This window comes from Globicephala melas, chromosome 15 (genome assembly GCF_963455315.2).
Source record: "Globicephala melas chromosome 15, mGloMel1.2, whole genome shotgun sequence".
Taxonomy (NCBI): domain Eukaryota; kingdom Metazoa; phylum Chordata; class Mammalia; order Artiodactyla; family Delphinidae; genus Globicephala; species Globicephala melas.
The window spans coordinates 31,645,831-31,671,050 of NC_083328.1; the positions used below are offsets into that span (position 1 = coordinate 31,645,831).

The window sequence follows — 25,220 nt, forward strand, 5'->3', positions numbered from 1 at the left end:
TGAGAAAAGGGCCCCTTCTTTCATCAGGACAAGGTCTTGCGCACTGTGGCCAGCTGCGTGCCTCCATGGCAAGCCTCTTGGTACCAACAGCTCCCAGAAGTGAGTCAGGAACAGGCCCCGATGTTTGCCTTAGGCTTGTTCAGCCAGGTGACCTGGCTGCCACGCTCTGCCCTCCACCATGGACCACAGAAGATTACTCAGGGACTCTGACATCCCACGTTTACAAGACAGAGAACCAAAGGGAACATGCGATCTGGCGTCTCATTTGAACAGACTCAAACAAACTGACTGATGAGCCCTATTCCTCTGCTGTTGAAATGCTTACTACACTCCAACCAGGATGCTGAGGCTCAGGGCAAGTCCACCAGCTAAGGCTGCCCCCAGGGAGCTTACAGGGAGGCACAAAGCCAGGTACCCTGGTGTAAGGTGGCAGCCGCGAGAGCTGCTGCAGAGGAGGGGAATGATGGCGCTCTGACCTGGTAATGGAAGGAGGAGGGCTGGCATCAGAGGTGAGGGAACCCCAGCGAACGGCCCAGAAACCCCAGCACCTGAGCTAGTTCAAGAGGAACTAGGGAGGAAAAGCAAGCCAGACAAAGGGAAAAGCCAATGCAAGGTCTGATGTCTACAGGGTCCAGGGCATAATTTCTAGTTTGGGGGTGTTCAGAGGCTCAGCCTACTGTGGTGGCTTCCCTAAGAAAGGAAGTGGAGAATTCTAGCTGCTCTTACAAACCGCCCAGGGTAGGGACTGCTGGTTTTCACTATGGGCAACACCTGCACAGTTTGGAGAGAAACGAACCAGAGGGTGAGTGATCTACCTTCACGATGACTCCAAAAAACTAGGAACCGATACGGCCATCCTCATTGGCCGCATGAAACAAAGCCACTTGATGGGCTGCGAGTTTCATCACGATACTGTGTGTTTTTTTCCTAAGTCATAGCACGAATGTGATCGCTACGAGCCCTCACACCTAGAGAGCGATTCCTCTGTGTCCGTCCCTAGTCTGACCTAATTATCATTATCCCACCTAATCCTCAAAATACCCCTACGAGACGGATAATGTTATTATAGCCTCTTTGGACATCAAGAGAGTGAAATGGAGAGAGCTAGGTACTGATGAAGAAGCTGGGATTCTAGCCCAGGTTGTATTGGCTTCACAGCCCACATTTTTAATTGCCATGGCAGGCGGCAGTGGTCAAACTTCAGCAGGCATCAGGACCACCTCGAGGGCCTGTTAAAACACAGATGGCTGGGCCCCATGCCCAGCCCAGAGGTTCTGAATCAATAGATCTGGACGGCGGGGTGGGGAGGCTGGGTCTAAGAATTTGCATTTTTAACAAGTAATGGGACGCTGACGCTGCCGGTCCTAGGACTAATAGGCTTATTGCCCTACGGAGCACCAACCTCCACGTGTCATTTTACTTTACATTTGAGGCAACCCTGAAGGTCAGCTTCCTAGGTCCTACTCTAAATAGGAGCTGGTTATAGGCAAGCTCTTAGAAAGTCCCATGTTGGTTTTCGAGAATGGATCCAAACATTTTTTTAAAACCCCACTAAACAGGTGCATATGCGAAGGGAAATGAGGGCAGGGGATGATGTCTAATGCATAGCTATCAATAAATTAGCCACATCCCAGTACAAGAGAAGAGAGTTGCCATCATGCATTGAACAGGTGCAGCCTTATTTTAATGCAGAGGCGGTCTGTCTAGCCATGCAAAGGTAACTGTAATCTCTTCGGAACTGCAATATGCTTTCACAAGAGCGTGATGCAAATGCACATCTCATTTTCTTAGAAAGGTAATAACAGGAGTTAAATATTTGAATGAATGCAAGCAGGGAATGATTGCACTATAGCAAATTAGTTTACTTTATAAAAAAAGGAAAGAAAGAAATCATGCGATGCCCAAACTATACAATCTGTTTGGGTAACATAATATATCCCAACCACAAATACATTCTTGAAGGAAAGGTTATGTAAAGCTGCTTTATCTTACTGCCCAAGTGGAAAATAATATTTTTAATGCATTCAAATCTAGTTGTTTCTGAATGGATATCAGGTGGGGCCATACACTCACTAGCATTTGTATAGAATTGGGCAGTGTATGTACACTGACATTCTCCTGGGGAAAATACATATTTTAATTAGATTATCAAAGGCATCTGTGACATCCCACATTCTCCCCCCAAATTTAAGAACCACTGACTTAGAGTGTTTGTCTTTAAATGCACTCAATTAAGAGGCTTTTTTTTTTTTAATGTGAGAGGTTACATTTTAAAACTGACTGAGAATTTAAACAAGAATTCACGGCAAAACCAAAAAACCAAAAAAGCTAAAGAGAATTCTGGAAAGTATTCTGGGGCTAGGTGATGATGACCTAATGTTTATGTTCATCGAGAAACGTCCCAAGCATCAGATAATACAATCTGAGGATAAGACATTTATAAATTAAAACCAAAAAACATGGTTGATTTACAGAAAGAAAGGTTTGCACACACTGTTCTAAAGGCTTCTTCAGGACCTAACCTGAAAGCACTCCCAAAGGCTCTGTGTATGGGCTTCATTCTTGCACTGACCAACTGTAAGAAGTTTTTTCCTGGGATACCACCATATCTTTCTTGCACTTAGAGTAGCATATTCAGCTCAAAATACTTCTCATGGTAACTCTGAGAGGTTGTACATACATGTGACATAATTAATGACTTGAGAAAGTACAAAATGTCTTGCTCAAAAATATCCAGAGAGCCAAGATAAAAACCCTATAGCAAATGCTGGGTGCTTAACTTAGAAGAAGAAGAATAACTTTAAAAATCTCCTATGGTTCTCTACATCCCTAGCCCCATACAATGTGATGGGTACATAGTAGGCACTTGATAAGGTGCTGTTAATTAATTAACTAATTAAGAACAAGAACTTGGTGAGGCCAATCTCATAGGGTTTTGTGGGGAGAGGACTGAGGTTTAGTTGCTGTCCTGTAACATCCGATGTTGTACTGAGCCTGTGTATGTGTCTCTTACGCTTCTACCTTCCGTCTTCATCCACACATCATCAGCCTGCCAGCCCCCTTGGATGACAACTACCCAATGGGTAATTTCTCCCAAATATGAGTCCTAGGAAGACAGACTGGACATGGTAGCCATTTATCTAAACAGACTCCAGGGGCAAATGCAAGGAGAAATATGGACGACTTGGTCCATTTAGCTCTCCCTGAGACTGTTCACTAGTTAATATCTTATTTCCAATCTACAGATTCCATAAACCACTGAAGTGCCTCTGTCCAAAGCCGTCTCTGTGGCGTATGGGGAATGGAGGTCTGTGAACTGTAGGAGTCCCCCAGCCAATGGGTACGTGACTCATGGAAGGAAAGATATGGGTACTCAACATAAGCCAGAGGGGACCCTTGAGAAAGAGGAGGGTATGAGCAGCTAATAAAAAGTCAATAACCACGTTAACAGCAACAACAGTAGCTACGGTTCACTTAACACATGCCATTTGATGGAACTAAGTTGTAACCTTACCTTCATCTCCCTATTTCATCCTCTATCAACCCTACGGAGGCAGGTGTAGTCTTCACTCCCCTGCTAAGGCAACTGTGCCTGCAGAGGTTAAGTCAGCTACCCAGGGCAGTATGAGATAGAAAAGCAGGAGCCAATCTCATCTGCCCCATAGTCTGTGTCTTTATAGGATTGTAACAATCTTATAGACTGTGTAGACATTAGCTTTCTAACTCATCACCCATTCTCACTCAGTTAATGCTGGCAATCACTAAGGGGTTGGTTGGGCCAGTCTAGGGCTTTCCTCTCATTCCTGTGATCCCTGGTCCAAGTAGAGCCTTCCCCCCCGCCACCAGGAGTGATCATGAATTAATGTCCCAATAACTTTCTACTTAGCTATGTGAGAAAGAGGAGACAGGGCTCTTCATAACCTACATTCTTTACTTGCTGGGAGAAATTTCAGAAAATATCAGGACGTGGAGGGGAAAACCAAATCAGTAAAAGGAAATGTAAGAGCATCCTTAGTGACTCCTCCTGGGTGACTATCTTGACGTTGGATACTTCCAAGGGTCACTCAGGGCTTCTCAAAGGTGGCCTTGGAGGGTCTGTGGATTTTTTTCAATATCTCACAAAAAAAAAAAAAGGAAGCTATACCTGGACATAGGATAAATGACACATTCTTCGTTGCAATTTTAGTAACAGAGTATTCATATTGGATACTTCATGGAAAACAGAGGTTTAGGATGACAGATATGTCTTCAATTGGTGACAATGGGAAAAATAGATTCTTCCTTAATAAATGCAGTTTTTCTCAGGTCATGGCTTATGAAAAGATGGGGGCCTCTGAGTATGAGGGAGCATCGCAGAATGAGAGCTTAATGTGGCAATTTAGGAAATGATTGGATTTTTCCTGATTGGATTCTTTCTTTTGTTTTCTTTTTTGGTTTTAAACTTTTCAAATAAAAAATATTTTTTTTAACTGAAGTATAATTGATTTACAATGGAAATGATTGGATTTCTTCTCTCTCTGGAAGCTTTCTGGAACCCAAGCTGGTGCTCACTCAACACCCTATCTTATCACTTATCACATTTGTTGAAATCGTTAGCATCTATGGTGTTCCCCGTGCCTGACTGTAAGAAACTCCTCCAAAGGCACCATTTGCCTCAGCATCCTTAGCGTAAGACAGTGCATGGAGCTGAGAGAAGCAATTAACTGGACTGGAGAAAAGACAGTCAAATCGAGAAATCAGGAAACTAAAGGACTTTGAAGACAAACAGCTACAGGAAATCCATACTATTCCTGGGACCACCTGAATCCTGCTAATGTCACCCTGGAAACAGAAATGGGTTTCCAACCTCTCTGCTGCTTGCTTCCACTCAACATAGATCAGGGCGCTCTCGACTCCAGCCAATGTCGGCTCTGTGTCCTGCTCAGCTCTTTTCCTCTCCAAGATGGGCTGCCCCTCCCAGGCCCCCCCCCCCACCGTGGACTCCTTCAGCCTAAGCCAATGAAGGGAAAGGAACCTTCATTGAAGATGCTGAGTTCACACTTTTTCATTTCAAAGCACTCCAGGCAGTTTGTAATCCAGCAAAACACCCAGGCAACTAGCTGAATTTCCTCCTTTTCAATCTGCTCTTATAGAACATGCACACATGGACACACACACCCTTAGCCCTTCTAAGTTTCCTACTCTGCCCGTCTTGAGAATTTTGTCTTCCTACTAGGTGTGGTTTCAGAATTCCAACCATAATATTGCCAGTGAAGAGGCACAATTCACTATTATAACCAAAATGATTAGGAAGATCACTGGAATATTAAAATGAAGTCATGTCCAAAGCAGTCACCACCAACGTGCTTCACTGCTTGGAGATGCCTGGTTCTCTCCCTGGCGAACATGGCATTAGTTATACCTGGTTATTGCCAGCAAAGAGCAAGTTCATTATAAGTTAGCAAATTTCAATTTTACAGCAGGTGTGTTACTGAGATTTTTATAAATTGTTCACATGAGGATAAGCCATACAATTTTATTTTTTTCTGCTCAATATAGTAGTGATATACTGAGGGTACATAGACCAAAAAGCGACAATTACCATCTACTAAGGTAAGATAATGATTTTCAGACAAACTAATGTGATATAAACATGCAGTTCTGCATTTACGGCTTATGAATCTTGCTTTCATGAGCCTAAAGGGTAACTTATTTTTTCTTCATAACTCATGATGTGACCTTGGGAATAACAAATCTTTGTTTCTGCCTTTTTGAATCTAAAAATGGGCTCGACACTGTGGGCTGGAGATAATGATCATACTAGCAATGATTCCTTACAGTACACAGTCAGATACATAAGGCTTAGGACATGGAGACGCACTGTTTTGGAGGGTTGGGAGAATTTAAGGCCGATTTGTCCTTGGTTCGTTATTATTCTCCACCTTTTCGGTAAAAAAACTCTAATGACAATACAGAAATGATGGACATTGTCTTATTTCTCTGCTTTTATTTTCCCTTCCTGATGATTTCATCAAATTTCACTTCTTAATAGTCTTAACTTTGTTTCATTGCATTCGTTTTTAAAACACTTCAAATGCTCTACTTGGGAATGCGTGAGATATGAATAAATAATGAACAAAGAGTGTTTCCCTTTGTCATCAGAATAAAGATGATCTAGGCTTATTCAGGTTTTCTAAAAGATGGATAAGCCAAAGAGCTATGGAAAATGCATTTAACCCTTTCACACAGTCCTGAATATAGCCAGATTCTTTCTAGAGACCAGAAAGCCAGTCTCCTGGCCAGACTGTGCTGGGTATAGCTGAGTTTTCCTTTGAGTGGTGCTATTGGCATTTGGGCCCTGTAACTCTTTGTGTTGGGGGGTGTGTTGGGAGGCTGTCCTGTCCTGTCCTGTGCCTTGTAGGATTTTTAGCAGCATCTCGGGCCTCTACCCAGTAGATGCTATCACAACAAACAAAAATAAAAATGTCTCCAGACATTCCCAATGTCCCATGAGGACCACTGCCTTAGAGACTTCCCTCTCTCCGACTCCAGGGGACCAGAATGTTCTAGGAGGATTCCTAACAGTGAGGCAGAAAGGGTAGCACTTCAAGAAAGCAGCCCATTACGCCAGTACCAATTTTTTTTCCCTCAGCATTCACCACCATTCCTTGATATTCACTCGGCAACAGCAAAGTCCATGTACAGAAAGACCAAACGGGCCTCGGGGAACAAATCAATCTGCATTGTCCTCAGAGAGGGAAAAAGGAAGGCAAAGGCAATTTTGGAAAATCCAACTAAATGAGTCACTTCCAATTTCTTTGAACTTCAAGAGTTTGCATTAGACTCGACACCTAATTTTCTCTTCTGGGCCAAAGGTTCATTCACCTTGAAGCACAAGATGTCTTTGGGGAGGGGGGCAAGACCGCCCCAGTGGATTGTACGTTTGAAACCCTCCTGTCCCTCCACCGAGGGATTCAAAGGGCAAATGTGATCCAACCTCCTTAATCACCAGATGTTTGCAATCATCAGAAAGACGTCTTGGGCTGTAACCATTTCTCTGTTCTCCAGCATTCAGTCTCAAAGAGAATTTACATAACAAAATGTGACATGTAGAATGCTTAAAGGCACCAACCATGACAAGACGAATTACACTCATTTTTCAAGACTGTTTGCAAGGTGCTGCACAGCAAGCGCGCGGGCTGCATGCCGGGCGGTTCCGGGAGGCGGGGTGGGGGGGCGGGCGCTCAAGGCCGGCATGCGCTAGATCGCACGCAAGGGGTGCTGGTGCGGGAGGCCCGCCCGGGGTCGGGGGGCTGCCCCACTTACCCGCCGTAGGCCGGGATCGGGGGCGGGGGCGCCGCGGCCCGGAAGGTGTTGTACACGGTGCGGCCGCGGCCTCGCAGATGCGCCCCTCGGTAGGCGGCCGCGGCGGTGGCGGCTGGATACGGGAAGCCGGGCACTGCGGGCGACAGGAGAGAGCAGAGCTTTCAGAGGCACTCCTGCCTTTGAGGGAACCACCCGCCCCTCCCCACCCCCACTCAGGACCCTTCTCCCCGCAGGCCAAGGCTGGACACCTGCCCCCCTTCCTTCCCAGAGTCAGGCTTCCAAAGGCGGGTAGCAGGGAGGAGACCAAGGTCTGATTCCAGAAAGGATGGGCTAGTTCAGCCCGTGGTCCCTGTGCCCAAGGTCAAGGACAGACCTTCACAAAGCATTCTTAATAACCAGAGAAAAGCTCACTGCACAAACTTAAATTTTTAAAAAGGTATTGCAACAGATTGCAAGATGTATGTGCAGTGTGCTCTCAAATCTGTCTACCTATCACCCATCTATGCACAGTGTGATATATATGTGGATGAGCACACACTATGCATGTGTATATGTACACATACATCTGTATAAGCATGTGTGCATGTGGAAGTGAATATATGTGTATATACCATATACCTGGATGTGTGTATATACATGTATGCATGCATGTGGGTATATGTATATGTGCATATTTATATATGCGTGTTTATATAGTTATATATACAAATTCATATACATACATATTTCAATGTGTTTGTAGTTATCTCTGGGGCTGAACTTCATAAGTAAATGTTAGTTGTCTATTCATAGCTTTCCCCCAACCATTTTAATTTTTTTCCTTATTTTCCTTTATGTACCTATATTGCTTGTTAAAAATTTTAAATTGAAATACTGCGTTCCTAGAGACAAGTGTACACATCGTTGGTGTATGGACCTCTCGGGCTCCAAGAAACAAATTATTACTAAGGTCCCATCAGCCCCCTAACCATTTACACAGCTTATAAAACCATTTCTACCACAAACATAATTGCAGAGAAGTGTGGAAATTCAACTCTGAAGGAAAGGGTTTGGGCAGAGTTTTCTTCCCTGGGGGAAAATTCTCTGAGCAGAGTGACTTGGTGAGGAGTCAGCAGGGAAAGTAAGCCTGATGCTTGAGATCCCTGATAATTAATATGGCTTCCGCTGCCAGGGGTGTCATTCCTCCTAGGATGTCTGCAAATCCTCAGGCATCAGGGCCCTTGAAGCCTTCACAACACCACCTCTGCCTTCCTGCTCCTTCTGTCACTGAATCTCACCGCTCTCACCATGCTGGCCATGCCTGTCCCATCCCACTTAGCAGCAGGCACTGTTGCCCACACTGAATCCCGTGGAGGGGATGCTTTTTTAGGAAACGACTGTCCCAGGAGCTCTATATTAAAGGCTCAGAGTCCTAAGGTAAGGGAAGTGCATTAACAGCATTAACCCAGAACCCCCAAACTTCATTTTTCCAGGAACTCTAGTCTGCAGAATACCCAACCTCTCACAGGTATTGAGAGAAGTCAGTCATTTGTTGCCTTTACCTCTTCTATTCATCTGCCAGCTCCTTGAGGCCTCCCACCGTATCCCATTCATCTTTGCATCTCCCTGCGCCTCCCCCAGGTCAGCAGAAGCCCCCTGATTTTGTCCACAGTAGGTTCTAGATACTGGACACAGTAGATTCTAGATGACTTACATGCATGAACAAGTGAATGAACTGTGGGCTGTGGTCCAGCCAAATGATTGACAGACTATCCAGGGAACTTCCTCTCCCTGTTCCATTCTCTCCCCTCATCCTGCTTACCTAACAGGAGCTTTGAGGATTTCAAGAGAGAGGGAGACAGATGACATGAACCAGGGTGGGAGGGCTTTCCTCCCCATCTACAGCCCTGCCTCCCCTGCTCCAACTCCCCTGGGATTTCGGACAGTGTTGGTAACAACAGGCAAGGCTGGGAAGGACACAGCTTCTCTTGGCATCATAGGACCCTAAAGGCTCAGAGAGGCCTCACAGCCAAGGAAGCTCTTTCCCCCAGTTAACTCAGCACATCCAAACTTCCCTCTGCCAGGATCTCTATTTTGCTGAATACCCAGCCTCTCACAGGGTGCTGTATTTCATATTATGTTAAACTTGCCTCCACCCTACATCCAAAAGGCAGAGAAGGGCTTTTCCCCTCCCCTCTATCACATTCAAGAGTAGAAGCCCTCCACCCAGAGAACACACTGGTGGTTGCCAAGGGGGAGGGGGCTGGGGGAGGGATGGAGTGGAAGCTAGGGGTTAGCAGATGCAAGCTTCTATATATAGAATGGATAAACAACAAGGTCCTACTGTATAGCACAGCACTATCTTATGATAAACCATAATGGAAAAGAATACTAAAAAAAGAATGTATTGATATATATATATAATATATATAACTGAATAACTTTGTTGTACAGCAGAAATTAATGCAACACTGTAAATCAGCTATACTTCAATTAAAAGAAAAGAAAAGAAATAAAGAGTAGAAGCCCTTCACCCCATTAATTCCCATTACTCCCAGAGTCCTTGGATAGAGTAGGTTTGCAGCTGCATGTGGGTGGCAAGGGGCGGGGAGAAGAAGGAAGTGGGATTTCCCACAGGAGCCATTCCCAATTCTATATTCATGGAATTGCACGGAGTGGAATATAACCCTTGACCCAGAAGTGAAGGCAGACTAGCTGTCGTCTGGAATTCTGTGTGTTCTTGAATGGCCAACAGCTATCCTGTTTCGTGGATTCTACCATATCCTTCTGTGCTGATGCTGGTAAATGCTACGCTGGTAGAATCAAGTCAGAATGATTTTTATCTATTTATGTCTGAGAAGACCACCTAGGTTACTTCTTTTTTTTAAATTGTCGTTCAAGACAAATCATACAGCAGTACTTACTTCTCAGCTTTTCAGCCCTCACCACCCATGTTTCCTGGCTGGTGTTTCAACTACTGTTCTTGAAATTGCAAAGAGGTGTCAACCTCAATGGGAAAAGCAGGGAAACCTAATACCTTAAAAGCCCAGGAGTCATGAGATAGGAGATGTTGGCTTTAGGACTGGGGAGAAAATGAGCAAGCGTGCCTTTGACTCCAGCGCTATCTTGCCACAGTTCAAATATTAAGTTTTCAGAGGAACACCTTGGATTTTGAAATAAAGCAAATGAAAAGTTCACAATCTGGCAGAGCAGCTGGCTGCCTGTGTGAGGAAACACAGTAATTACGCTGACCCATTCATTATCGCTGGCTACGGCATGGAGCGAGCCAGACAAGATCCCTCTCAGTGACAAGCAGGTTTTACAATAATTCTTGGAGGATTTAGATGTTGAGATAGAACATGAAACAGAAGCTCAGCAGTAGAGCGAGGGGAACACAAGCTGCTAGAAGGGTAGAGCCAGGATGCCACTTTGTACCCCCTTTGCTGCAGGGAGAAAATATCCTTCTCGATGCAGGATAAGGGATTTACGGGTCTTAATACCAGGCTCTTTGGGCTGCTCCAAGCAGGGCACATTAGAGGGATTCTTATTTTGTTAAAGGAACAAGGGAAGGACTGCACATCAACTTCCTGCGAGGCCAAGTACCCTTAGGTAAAATAAGGAGGTTCCATTGTAACAGGGGCTTCATGGAGAAGGCACGCGAGTCTCCCAGATGGATGGTTTTCTCAGCTATCCCTTTCTTGTTGCCGTCTAGAGCTGGCCAAGGGGTCTCTTTATGAAGTCTCTAGCTAGTCACCGTGATGGATGAATGTTCCCTTCTGTTCCCCTCTTTTCTTCCCCCCTCCCTTCCTCCAGAAAATAAGCAGGACCCTGTGGGGCTCCTGGGCACAAAAGCCTTTCTGTGTCCCCTTCCATGAGTTTCAACAGGCAGGTTCAAACAGTTGCTAATCAGGGAAGGGAGGGGTTGGGAAGACACAGGAGGGGCAATCAAGAGACAATAGCGCAGCCTTGGGGCAGAGTCCTGGTTCCCCCTCAAGGGATACACATAATATCTTTGAGATGTTTTGCAGATACAGAAACCCCTGCCAGGTGGGAGAAGTTAACAGTATGCTGCCCACAAGCACGTAGACCCCACACCGGTTGGAACCAGAAGGTTGATGATGCTGACTCCCACTTAGCTCACCACCAAACAATCAGAAGAAAGTCCATGAGCTGATCACGCCCTCCTCTTTGAACCATTACTATAAAACTCCTCACTAGCCCCTCCAGGTCAGGACAATTTTGAGGGCATTATCCCGCTGTGGCCCCTTTGCCTGGCAAAGCAATAAAGCTATTCTTTTCTACTTCACCCAAAACTCTGTCGCCAAGATTTAACTCGGTGTTGAGATACAGAGGCCAGATTAGGCGTCCATCCCTCCCTCCCACCCTTCCTCCCTCCTTCTCCTCCTCCCTTCCATTTATTTTCTAATCCCCTTCTGAAGAATGCTGCCATGAACCTTCCCGGGTGTACTAGCAATCAAGTAACTTGATTGATCAAGTAACAGAAGGAAAAAGACTCTCACCATTGCTAAAATGCAAGCTCCATGAGGGCAGTGCTCTACATCTGTTTTGCTATTTGATTTAGAAAACTGCCTGACACAGCAGCGCAGGTGTCAGCTACCTAATACCATGCGTGGACACCCTTTGATGGTGAACCCATGTTAGTCTCCTTTCTGGGACAGTAGAGGCCCTTCCTCTTCCTGTTCCACCTTCCACAATCCAGTCCTTTATACAAAGCACCCTGCCCAAGATTTGCAGATAAACAGTGTGCAAATAACACACCGGATCTCACTCGTCTTTATAAAAACAATCACTGCACCCATACTTAGAAAGCGCTGTACTGGCCCAAACATAGCAACCAGACTTGGAATATGTGCGATTCTGATGAAAAGGGAGACAACGTGGATAAACATACTGCACTGGCAATTACTGCCCCCCCTCAATTCACTGAAATTCACGTTTACTGCTGCACCGAGTCGGGGCATGGAGATTGGTTTCTACTTCTGGGGGAAAAGCAGGGCTCAAACTTTTTCCCCAGACAGGTGATAACTGTCTGGTCTATAAAAGGAACTCTGTCACGTTCCTCCCTTCATGGAACCCCACACAGCGTTCCCTAGAAACCCAGCAAGTCTCAGTCTCTGCATGCAATACCTGTGTGCCACAAGGAACAGTGGAAAATAGCAATCGTTATAATCCGTAACTCGCCTGACTTATAGCGGTGCCTTCTGTGTTTCTCCCCATCTCCATTAGAGGCCTTTTCCCCTATGGCTGGTTTAGGACAGTGTGGCTCTCTTCTCTTAACAAATGGTCAATTTCAACGGCAAAAAAAACCCCACACCTGTTTGTCAAGCTTCCTTTAGACTCATATGGGATGGCAGAAACTGATTTATTTATTTTTACTTGCCTACCAGGTGTGTTGGCTTATTGATCATGGTTAACTGCATATGTGAAGCGAATACTTAGATGATTCAGATATAGATTAAAACAAAATCAAAATGGCATTATCCTTGAACCATGTAGAAAGAATGTTAATAGGGAAGAATAAGTCTGACTCCATGTTAAATCTGTTTCTTTCACTTAAACCTTCGTATTCTATTGCTTTTGCTTGGATTTAAGAATGTTGTCTAGAGCCCAAAATAGGACAGCCCATTCTCAAGGCTCTGACTTTTCAGGGTATAACACTTTTCCATTCATATAGAGATAAAAAGTTCAAAACAGAGAATAACATTTGTCTTGCTGGAAAGGTTATAGGAACATCCCAACCTGACCTACCAGACAGCTACAAGAACAAAGGATTCTGACACCAAGAAGTTTGCAACAACCAGCCACGCCCCTCCCTCACCTTGGCTTTGTTGAAACCATTTGGGGAGTTTGGGGTTTTTTGAGCCACCCCTCTCCTTGCATCTCCTTGCATGTCCCTGCGATAAACCTTCCTGTGCTCCAAACTCCGACATGTAGGTATTGTTTGGCCTCACTGTGCACACGAACTTGGGCTCAGTAACAAGAAGACATCTTAATTATGTGCTTATATTTCAGTGTGACACGTCTCTTTTGCTGAGTTATCATGTCCTCTCCTCTATCAATACCCCAGTTCAGGAGTTTGGATCCAGGAGGTGGGCAATAAATGTTTAATAAATCCAATGTAAATGCCAAGTGGAAACTCACAATGTCCTCTCCACTTCTGAGATGGAGTAAATCAATGCTAATAAAAGTCATCTACCTGTCACCCTGTCCAATATTTGTAAATGCCTCTTTGTTAATTAAAGAACAATGTTAGAAAGAAAAGACACCAAATTAGAGTTATTTCTGAAGGCCAACGCTGGAGTTTGATTTTTTTTTTTCCTAGTTGAACTTCAAGTTAATAAGCATGTAAACAGACCGTCAATGGGGAACAATGGAAAGCATTAAGGCTGCTTTGTGGATACCAAATAAATCCTTAGTTCCTGGCATGAGGGAGACAAGGGACCGGAAAAAAAAACAACATAGGTTCATTATACTGGAAAGGTTTCCTCTTAAACCTGATCCAGCATGAATCAAAGTGAAAAATCTGGTATCACTGCAACGAAAATTGGATTTAACTCATAAGCTAAAAATGAGTTTCTCTCAAAAAGAACACGGCAAGAGCTTCTGGAGCAAATACCAATTGCACATCTTGTTGACACATCAACATCCTTAGCCCACCCACTCCCAACCTTCGGCTAGATTTATATCCACAGCATATTGGGAGGAGGTTAGCAGAGTAGCCATCTCAGTTCTCGGCAATAAGGAGTTCTCCTCCGCCAATGAACTCAATGAAACGGAAACTTTAGGAATGTAACCAGAGGCGTGCTGTGAGGTGCTCAACTATCAAGGCAAATCAACATTTTTAAACAGAAGATGTGTGGGTGTATCAACCCCGCCAAATGGGCCACTTACCAAAGTGTCAACTGCTTATTGCCTTTCTCCCCGCCAAGACAAAGCCTCCACCTCCCACCTCCGACCAGCTCGGCGTTCAATGTATTTACGGTGAGGAACACGTGATCGCCCCCACGCCCCGCCCCCCCCGCGTCTCTTTTACGAATGTGGTGCTTACCTTCGAAAATAAACACAAATGAGATCACCTGAAATCCCAAGAGAAGATACACAAAACCAGTGGAAAATACTTGAGGGTTATAAGCTGCATATTAAAGTTTTAGAGCTCCAGGAGAGATGGAAGAGTAGCAGATGCAAAACCCGACAGGGGGGCAGATTCTGCATCAAAGCCATAAAAATATACAACTGCTTTAACGGGCAATTATTCTTTGCATTTGTGCACGGGCTTGAATTTGCATGAGGTTGCCAGATGCCCTGAAAAGGTGTGCCGTTAGGATGGTAGGCTGGGGGGGGGGGGGAGCTCTCTCTTTGTCTGCTCTTCCTCTCCTTTGCTTCATAAATGCCACCCTCCCCCACTCTTGAAATGTTTTAAGACAGAGATGTTCATACTCCTTTGGGGTTCAATTGTTCCGTGGGTAATTTACAGTAGGAAATATTCACTTACACAATTCGGGGGGTGCAGACGCGGTTTCAACAGCAGGTTCAGGGTTCTGCAGGATTCCCCTTGAGGGAAGCCCCGTTCCATGAGCTGCACCATAAATTAGGACGTGGCATAATAGGTAACATACTGAGGTGAAATAAACAGCCAGCTATGGCTCCATTTCACAGGCACAGCACTGTATGATAAACCTCACAAGCGCTGTCCAAAAAAAAAATCCCCAAAACACCTGATGATTTTTTTCCAAATGGCAAAAATGTTTGCACATTTTTGCAAGACAAATCTCAAAGAAAGGTACATAAAATTGGTTTGTAGCACAGAATTTATACACAACTAGGTCACTGTCTTTAAATGGCATTAAATGGAAAATGTAATATGATAGACCATATTTATTTAGTTCTAGGTCAAACTCAAAATGGAAAGGCTTTCAATTTGGTTGAAATTTAGTCATTTAAAGGTCTGGGGGTAAAAAGAGAGTGTTCCATCCATGCAGTCATCTACAAAAAGACCAAAATGGCCACTCAATTTGCTGGACTCTCTGGTTCTCATATGCACATACGTTTATCCCTGAAATGCACATTTGGGATCGGCTTTTGTTTCATTTTAAAATGCATGTTGATATTAAATACTGCTGTTTAGAAGTGAATAAATCTACATTTTGGACAAACAGTTCCTTATAGGACATCCTCATTTGAAATGCATTGAATAGGAAAACAAAAATTTCTAATTAATGTACAAGTCTAATCACCATTCTCCACATGGAAGAGTAATTTTTCACTGTTCATTTGCTCGGTTTAATCTCAAAACTGACATAACAGAAACGCGATGTCCTATAAATCTGCACTCATTTGTTTCTTTAATATTCATATTCCATTGAACTGCAGCTGCTTGTTGCTGCAGCCTATTACAACTTGCGAAAGTGTCGATAAAAATATTATGAAAGGCAAGATGTGTTTCTTCCTGGCTGCATGTGCCATTTATTTGGGGAAAGACAATAAATGGCTCGTGGATTGTCCCCCCTCCCCCCACCTGCTGCTTGGTGGGTGATTAGTGATTAATTACCTGGCAGCAAATTGACATGGCACAGGGAAATTGACACAGCCCTGATTAATTAACTTTTTATGGGAGGTAGTTACTCACAAAACATTGTGCACCATAATTGAATCTCTTTACATAACCTCATGGTACAAAAGTTTTAGTCAAATCCAAATTAGCCAGAAGTTTCTAGGCTGTTATAGGTCTGATGAGGACGCATCCAAGGAATTGGCAAGAACTTGAACTTGGAGAGTGAGGCACATTTTTGAAAGGAAAAAAGATGGGGACATTGTGCTGGCTTGATTGCCCAAGATGAATTTATTGGCCTAACTCTTTACTGTATGAGGCTAAAAGGCCTCATTTTCTTCTAGCCTCCTCTGACTGCTGCTTCTCAGTGATAAACATTCTCGCCTTTGTCCAGTCTCTAAACATCGATTCTCTAATTCAATTCTCGGTCCCAGCATCACATCTTCCTTCAAAGCCTTTTCCTCTCAGTTTCACCCCACACTTCCCAACACGGCCACTGTCACCATCACACCACTCCTTTTTTTCCCCTTCACTTACCATCTTATTTCTACCACCTCATCTGATCGCAACTTCGTTATCTATCTCTCTTTTGGGGTGTCCTGAGGACTTCATTTTGGTCCATACTGTGTCTCCAATACCCAGAGGATTACCTGGTCCCAGGTCACTGCTGAAATGTTTATTCATTATATCATCAGATAAACTGAGGATGCCATATAGTAGGTCCGTTACAGAGGAAAGATGATTGACAGTTCTTGAACCTGTGAGAGTTGCTAAGGTGCTGCTTATAAAGGATGCCTATTTTAAGAGAAACTTTAATGAAGACGTTAGTGGTGAGTGACTCTGGACCTCACTTGTCTAAAAGTTCAGGCTGTGATAACTGAAATAATGCAAGCAAAGTCATGATTACAGTTGGCATAATTCCATCTTCTTGTACTCCATTATCAGATGGAGGAGATGCTACTGTATTGATGAACCAGCTGCTAGTCACTAACCCACAGATGAACTCACAATCTCTTCACAAAACCACACGAACCAGTTCTTATTTTGATCTTCACTTTCCTGGTGGGGAAATGAAGATAGAGAGCAGCTCAGAAGCTCTCCAATGATCTGAACCCAGGCAGCCTGACACTAGACCTGTCATCTTATCTATTACACAAGACAGCTAGAACGAAAGCATACCATGTCATCTTTGAGCAAAATCTTTCTACGTCCACTCTCTCCACGCTGCTTAGAGGCTCTCAATTTGTACTTCCCTACTAGTGTCTGGACAGGCTGCTCCATCACCTCCCTCTATCCATATCACATCCAAGAGAACCAGCCCCGATTCATCATGGGCAGAGTTAATTTGCAGGGCAATCTGTTGACATGCCTCCCTGAGACCTTGTTGGGGGCCAAGGGGTAGGGGAGGGGGGCGGGTGCCGTTTCTTCCATTCTATATTTATGTTCTGGGATTTCAAGACACCTGGAAGGGCTTTGCTCTTTCTCTGCTAATTGGATACAAGCCATGGGGATCACTCCTGATTCATGTTCCTGATGAGAGTCCAAGGCAAGCTGTTTTCATTCTCCACTGGGGTTGATCTCCACATCTGGATGTGAGCTGGCATCGGGGGGGCTGTATACAATCCCCAAATGTGGGGGAAGATGGGCTCTCCCAGCGGTGGGGATCTGGGTTATAACAGTGTGGTGTTATATACACAAACCGAATTACCGTCAAAATAATGAGCTCCTTATGACTAAACTCAACTAGAAATTTTCTCCAAGATTTGGCAGATGCGAATAGAAACTTTCAGGATATTTGGGAATGTTGCACTTTCTTCTGTGTACAATCTATTGGTTAATACTGTTATCAAATATCACTTGACTCACAACTTGGTTGGAAATAGACTCTTCCCTGGAAAGAAATGAGTCATCTAGGTAAAAAAAAATTAAAAATGCAATGCAGACACAGGGATGTACCCTGAGCAGCGAGATTGGTTTTCCCAAAGCAGACATGTTTCTGAACTTAACAAATTCAAAAAGCCACAACAAACCTCCGACACAATGCTCACACACATGACTATTCTTTGATCGCTTAAGTCTTTGGGATTTTGAATGAGGACAGCAGCCTCGGTTTTTATCTGATTGCCACGTGATTCCTGCTTAGCTCCTGAACTTAGCGGTTGTCTCTTTTCTCGCAGGTTACAAATGGTCCATTTAATCCAACAGACATGTGGGAAGTGCCACGGCTGCTGAAATGCGCAGTGATAGGCTTTTTCTGTGCAAAAGACCTATTTGTGATCTGTCTACTCACAGGTATTGACATTACCCCTGCGGGCAGGATCTTTGTAACAGTTCATTCAGCAAAAGGAGAATGAATCTCCATCTCAGAGTGTTTAACTCAGCAGGACCTCAGAGGGCATTTGCAAAAGTGCTTTCTGTCCTTTGAAGGAACATAGGAGACAAACAAAGCTGTGAGATGCTGAGATCTGTTGTAATTTGGACAAAGCAATTTACCATCATCTATTCCTTTGACAAAAACCTGTACCGGTGTCAATGTAGCTTTTTTCGGGCAGCCTTGGAGAAAAAAAAAAAGACTAATAATTTATATAAATAATTACTTTATCGAGTGCATACACACAGTAAAGTTTCAATTGTTAAATGATTCACAATCCATCTAACAGCTGGCTGAAACAGCAAGCTCCGTGAATTGCCTCTCCAGGTAGGAAGGAGGGCAAGTGAGATAAATGAGCTTCCCTATGCTGGGCTGGATTTCCCATGGTTCTCTAGGGCTGCTGGGGCTTCATGAACATGAGACCCCCGGAGGGGGTTGGCCGTGGCTCATGGGATAGGGATGCAATGCAAAAGCATCGTTCATTTCACTTCCATGCATTATTGTGGGTAGAGCTGGTCGGTTTGTGTTGAGGCCCATCTGATCTTGAGAGCCAGCTTCCAGACTTGAAAACAGTCCTGATCTTTTGAGCAACACCCCGAGCAAACCTGGAGGACAGGTGCTATCTGGACCCTGGGATCACCTCCCTGATATCCCAGCTGGAGCCCTCCCCAAACACCCACATAGAACAGACTGAAGGAAGACCATTCAGAAATGGTCCAGCTGTCCAGGCACTAGACTAACATAAACCTTCCAAACCAGCTTTTTTGGTGAACTTTCAAAAGTGCCTGGAGAAGATGGCTTCTAAGAAAGAAAAGGAAAGAAGAGCCATTTGTTTGAGGAGCTGCAATGCCTCAAGCAGCCTGAAAGTCTTTTCACACAAGGATTTCATTAAATGCTCACAGGTAAGCAGGTATTCATGAAGACGTTCATGGCAAAAAGACTTGGCCAAGGTCACACTGCTAGTGTACCATGACGATTAGGACCCAGCTCTGCCTGAATCCAGCTCTTCTCCTACAAATTTTTTATTGCTTCAGGAGAATTTTGCAAAACTAATACTGAGGACTAAGATTTGCTGACAAAAAAAAGATCTTTGGGAAATGTTTCTTAGATCCCTATAGCAATGACCAAGGGTGGGGATGATATATATCCTTGGGCAGGTGTGCCCATAGAGGGGGCTCTTGTATGTTTGTTTGTTACACAAAAGGCAATCAGGTGTCAAGAGCCTACAGGGCATGCAAACCAAACCCAAGGAGATGGATCTAAAATAGGTGGTGTGTTATTTAGTCCTGAAAATGGCCTTCTGTTAACACTCCCCCCACAACCGAGTTCCCCAGTAGCGATAAAATAGCTCTTGGAATGTCAGTACTTTCACGTGAATGAACACATGATTTAAGACAGTGGTGTTTTTGGAGTTCTTAGTGAAGTTAAGTGTTTAAATGATTGTGTTTACGTGAACTATACCAGGCTCCTTCCCCTCCGGTGGGAGGTAAGCTCAGCCTCCTTTCATGCATCTTTGCACTGCACAGGGAGATTTGCTTTTGAAGAGAAATAAGGCAAGGGAAGTAGGGGCCACCTCTGTGGTTGGACACGTTTCTATGCAAGAAACACCAAGCGCCCCCGCTCCAGGGCTTGAATTATATGAGTGTCATTGGTGGTTCTTACTTCCCTGCTAAGCCAGTGGTCCCCAGCCTTTTTGGCACGAGGGACCAGTTTGGTGGAAGACAATTTTTCCACGGATCAGTGGCGGGGGCAGGGGTGGAGATGGTTCAGGGGGTAGCACAAGCGATGGGGAACGGCAGATGAAGCTTCGCTCGCTTGCTGCCTACCGTCTGCTGTGTGGCCCAGTTCCTAGCAGGCCAAGGACCGGTACTGATCCGCGGCCCAGGGGTTGAGGACCCCTGTACTAAGCTGCTCAATCCCAGCTGTGCAGACTTTGACAGGGCTTGGCTCCATTTACAAAGCCAGGCTCCCTAAACACATACACCTGCACCCCCTTATCTTCCAGGAATCAAACAGGATCTTATCTTTGGCCCCTGCAAATTTCATGTTCAGAGCTCTGAACTCAGAAGAGGATTTTTTTTTTCCATTTTAAATCCACATTAGAGAAAGACAAATATCATATGATATCACTTCTATGGGGAATCTAAAAAAATGATGCAAATGAACTTATTTACAAAGCAGAAATAGACTCACAGACATAGAAAACAAACCTATGGTTACCAAAGGGGAAAGGGGGTAGGGGAGGGATAAATTAGGAGTTTGAGATTAACAGATACACACTACTATGTATAAAACAGATAACCAACAAGAACCTACTGTATAGCACAGGGAACTATATTCAATATCTTGTAATAACCTATAATGGAGAAGAATCTGAAAAGGAATCTATATATATATTATATATATAACTGAATCTGAAAAATAATACATATTTTATATATATTATATATAATATATAAGTGAATCTGAAAAGAATACATATATTCTATATATTATATATATAACTGAATCTTAAAAAGAATATATAATTATATGTTTATATGTATATAACTAAATCACTTTGCTGTACACCTAAAATATTGTAAATCAACTATACTTTAATAAAAAATAAAAGTTTTAAAAAAAGAGTGAAAAACAAATATTAGTAAAAAACAAACAAAGCCACATTAGTTTGAGATAGCAAATACAGTGCAGATGAATGCTTAAACAAGAAATTCTTCAAATAAGCTTTTCACCCATTGAAGAATTTCCCTCTGGCCTCTGCCGAGGGCTGGGGGAAGGTGAGCATGGTCATGGTTGAGGAGTTGAATGTGGGCGCTGCACCAGGCCTTGTGTGGATCCTCTTAAGAAAAAGTACTTTCTGTCAATGCTGTCACAGGACTTGGGGTTTCCAGGGAATTCCCCCAGAACAACTGCCTCACTGCCTTTCAAAAACATCTCATCTCGGCCTCGTTCTCTGGCTGTGCACGCGCCAGGATCCCAGGGCAACGTAGTTTATTGTTTTAATATCTGTTTGACACAAAGCAAACCATTCTCCAGTGACTCCTTATCTGTCACATGTATTTCTGTGCAAGAAATATCAAGACGAATAAGATGTTTGGGGGCACACCACGGGATGGTAGTTTTTGCAATTGGCAGCCTTTTGCAGCCGCAAGACCCCCATCTGAAAAAGACAAAAGTCCCCCTTCTGCATGGAGATTAATAACCAAAGTGCTGGGAGAGCAGCTGCCTGAATTGTGGCTTCTTCTCTGCGGAGTCTTCCCTGTGAACAACTGAGGGTGTTCAACTACTGCTTTTTAAGAATTTTCCTGAAGTTGGTAGAAAGAAAGAAAGGGAGAGAAAGAAAGATAGGAAGGAAGGAAGAAAGCAAGCAGGGAGGGAGGGAGGGAGGAAGGAAGGAAGAAGGGAAGGAAGAACACAACAGTAAACGAAGTGGTCTGTGACTGTGAGTCAGGCAGAGTAACCACAGATGTTGGTAAAGGAGCTAATCAGCTCGGGGGCGGGTGGGGGAGGTAGAGGCAAGTACTGAAAATACAACTGAACCTGTTCTGAAAACTGGTGTCCATATGGAATAACTAAGTTAACATAAGAGCTAGTAAAAAAAACTCTTAAAACCACCTGTTAATAAGTTAGAGATGTGCTGGGCCATCAGAAAACAGGGCAGAGGAAGCAAAGCAAAGAGATGGTGCTTCAGGACTGCAGAAAGAATGGTTCCTGGAGTCCATCCCTCAGTAGGGGTAGCTCGACGGCTGTGTCCAACTGTGGACAATCACTGATCGTTAAGTCAGGCATGTGCTATGATCGAGGCAACAGGCAGAGCCTGGCACACAGTAGGTGCCTCACAATCTCTCCATCCGTGGGCTCAATGAGGGAAATAGGATTTCAGTAGCCAAGTGTGTTTCTAGAGCCAAATGATGGTGAAAGCAGTGATACTTAGTTCACCTTCCAAGAGGTATTCAGAAGGCAGTGTTGACAGTGGGTAAGTCTCCTGTTGGGTGCAGCCTCCCAACTACCCCTGAGTACTGTGTTTGCAATTCTGAAATCTCAGCACTATGTATCCGTCTATTTTCTGTCTTGCCCACAAGAATGTGGGTGCTGCAGATGCTGACTTGTGGATGTATGGTTCACGGGGTCTTGCAGTGTGTAGAATGGTGCCTGGCACAGAAAGAACTTGATAAAGATTGGTTGAATGAAGTCATGCATTTTCACCCCCCTCCCCCCATCAAAGGACTGATAGAATGACTAAAGACTGGAAGGAATTATTTCAGAGATGATGATAAGGGGACTTAGGTATGTTGACACCACAATGCTGAGCCATAGACGTGGGAAAAGCCGGCCACTGATCTCTGATTAGAAGGATGCAGTCCAGAGGACCTCTCGGACCAGCCTTGTTGGAAGTGTGTGGGAGGAAACAGTAGGAGCCCAGGCAGAAGCTGAGGGATCCTGGGTACCTGGACAGAGTTGCACCATTTATCCCAGGGAAACTAGGGCAGGTCATAGAGAAGTCCAGCGGCTCCAAAATCATGGCTCCAAATCCAGTTGTGTTTCTTTGTTGTTTATTTTGAGAGCAAAGCTAAGTCAATCCATTGTATCTAGACTGAATTTATGCACGTATCTTACTCTACTATGGACCAGGAAAAGGGTATCCTCTTTATGTGCCCTACCTGACATTATTTGTTTTAAAATATGATAAAATGGCACAAAATGCAAAAGGTACACCACACTGCACATAAAAAGAAGTCTCCTTTCACCTCCAACCCCAGGTAGCCAGCTGACCTGTGTCTTGCCCTTTAAAGGAGAATAATGGCCTGACAAAGGGGTTGGTAAACAAATCTGGCACAAAGACTGTTTGTGTAAATAAACTGTTAGGGGAAGTCCAGCCACACCTATTCATTTATGTATTGTCTGTGGCTACTTCCAAGCTGTAAGGACAGAGTTGAGTAGCTGCAGTGGAGACCAGGTGGGACACAGGACTGGAAATATTGACTATCTGGCTTTTCAAAGAACAGCTGTGCCAACCCCCTGGCCAGACAGATCAGACAGGGGGAAAAAGGGCTCTCCAGAGATCTTGGGATGGAAAGGAGTAAGCACAACGTTGGGACTTGAATGCAGAGACTGGACAGCTGCCTAGAGGGTCCACCTGACCTCTCTCTGCTCAGACTTTTCCAGGAGCAGAGCAAGGAGCTTCTGGTGTGTACGTTTAGAAACTAGTAAAGATGGAAGGCTCGGGATTCAGTTAGGCTGGTTCAAAGTTGATCCAGCTGAGTGACCGTGGCCAGTTCTTCAATCCCTTGAAGACTAAATTTCCTCATGTGAAAAGGGGGCATGATAATAATAATGCTTATTTCATAGTTTTCTTGTGAGGATTAAGTGAGAACATTCATGGGAAGGGCTTAGCAGAATGCTTAACGTATAGTAAGTGCTCAGAAACCATTGCTTATTATTATCATTATGATTATTTAATTTTTTTATTATTTCAGGGCTGGAACTAGGCCTCACCTTGGGCATAAAATGTAAGGGGGAGAGGGCACCAAAACCCCCAGGATTAGGATAAATCATATTTTAATGCAATTTTTTTTAAAAGTTAAAATGATTATTAAAAAATCCATGATGAACAGACTCTCAAAATTTAAATAAAGAAGTGCTGGGCTGAGCCATATTGGATCCTACAGCAAAAGAAAAATGAATAATATTCATTTTGATGGAAAATTTTGATATTTTGTTGATCATGGATCTTTTTCCATTCATTTCCATTTTTTAAAAAAATACAGTAAGTCCCCTACATACAAATGGGTTCTGTTCTGAGGGCAAGTTTGTAAGTCCAATTTGTTCGTAAGTCCAACAAAATTAACCTAGATACCCAATTCACACAATTGGCTATATAGCATTGCTTTTACTCTTGCTTCCAGACATCCTGGGCTTGAAATAAAGATACTGTACTACCGTACACTACACAGTACTATAAAGTACACAAAAGTGCAACCACTTGTAGAGGATGCACGCATGTGACAATGTTCGCCAGACACATGAACTAAGTTACGTAACTGGACATGCGAACGCACGTCTGCATCTTTGAAAGTTTGAAACTTGAAGGTTTGTGTGTAGGGGAATTACTGTATTGCGTCAAAATGTTATCTATCTTGATGACTGAATTTTCTGGTGCCTCTTTAAATTTTGTCTGAAGTGAGCGCCTCACTTGCCTTGCCCCAGCACTGATTATTATTCTTTTAAGCGATTCCTCCAGAAAATATTAGAAAAAGCTTCTTGGAGGCCACCATGAAGTTTGAGTTACCAGAAGAAAGACAAAAAAGGGCACAGTTCTTTAAATCAATGTATCAGTAACACAATGACCTGTTCGTGCACCTTCTATTAACTGAACTCCACCTACTGACATTTCCTGTGTTGGGCAGAAGAAAGAGGAAGCCATCAATTAATTTAGGCTGTTACTTTAATTACAGAAAGCAATGGAAATTCTATCAATTACCTAAAAGTAGAACAGGGCAGGCCTGATTTATGTATGTTTCTGCCACTTAAATCATTGTTTTATGAATTCCACACAATTACTTCCATAAAATCTGCAATCAATACATCAATTAAAACTTTGCCACTACACTTACCCTTGAGTTTCATAAAAGTTAATTAAGGAGAAGATGCTTTTGCATTTTGATAACATTTAGGTTCTTGAGCATTTCCCTGGGATATCAGATTTTTTTTTTTTTTTCTGTAGTAAGGGGTGAAAATATCCAGGGGGAATTAACAGTCATCTTCCTTTTAATTTACGATTTGTCCTTACATGGATCTAAAAATTCAGCCATGGCTTCCATGGAAGTGTGTGAAAATACACCTGTTTGCATGGATAAGCATATGGGACCATATAGAAATTTCTGTTGGAAAATGTTTTTCTGGCCCTTGACAAATAAAAGTGGCACCTGTGTGTCAAGGGACTTGCTATGGACTGGATTGTGTCTCCCCCAAATTCACAAGATGATGCCCTAA

At 43.7% G+C, this 25,220-nt stretch overlaps 1 protein-coding gene across 27 annotated transcripts in view; it reads right to left on the reverse strand.

Moving 5' to 3' along the window:
• RBFOX1 (RNA binding fox-1 homolog 1) overlaps nt 1-25,220 on the reverse strand; it is a 2,181,496-nt gene that overhangs the window by 51,607 nt on the left and 2,104,669 nt on the right. For all 27 annotated transcript variants that reach the window (XM_060284028.1, XM_030883902.2, XM_060284024.1 and 24 more), the window contains one exon: nt 7,306-7,438. In XM_060284028.1, the coding sequence (XP_060140011.1) occupies nt 7,306-7,438 (133 nt within the window). The remainder of the gene's footprint in view (nt 1-7,305; nt 7,439-25,220) is intronic.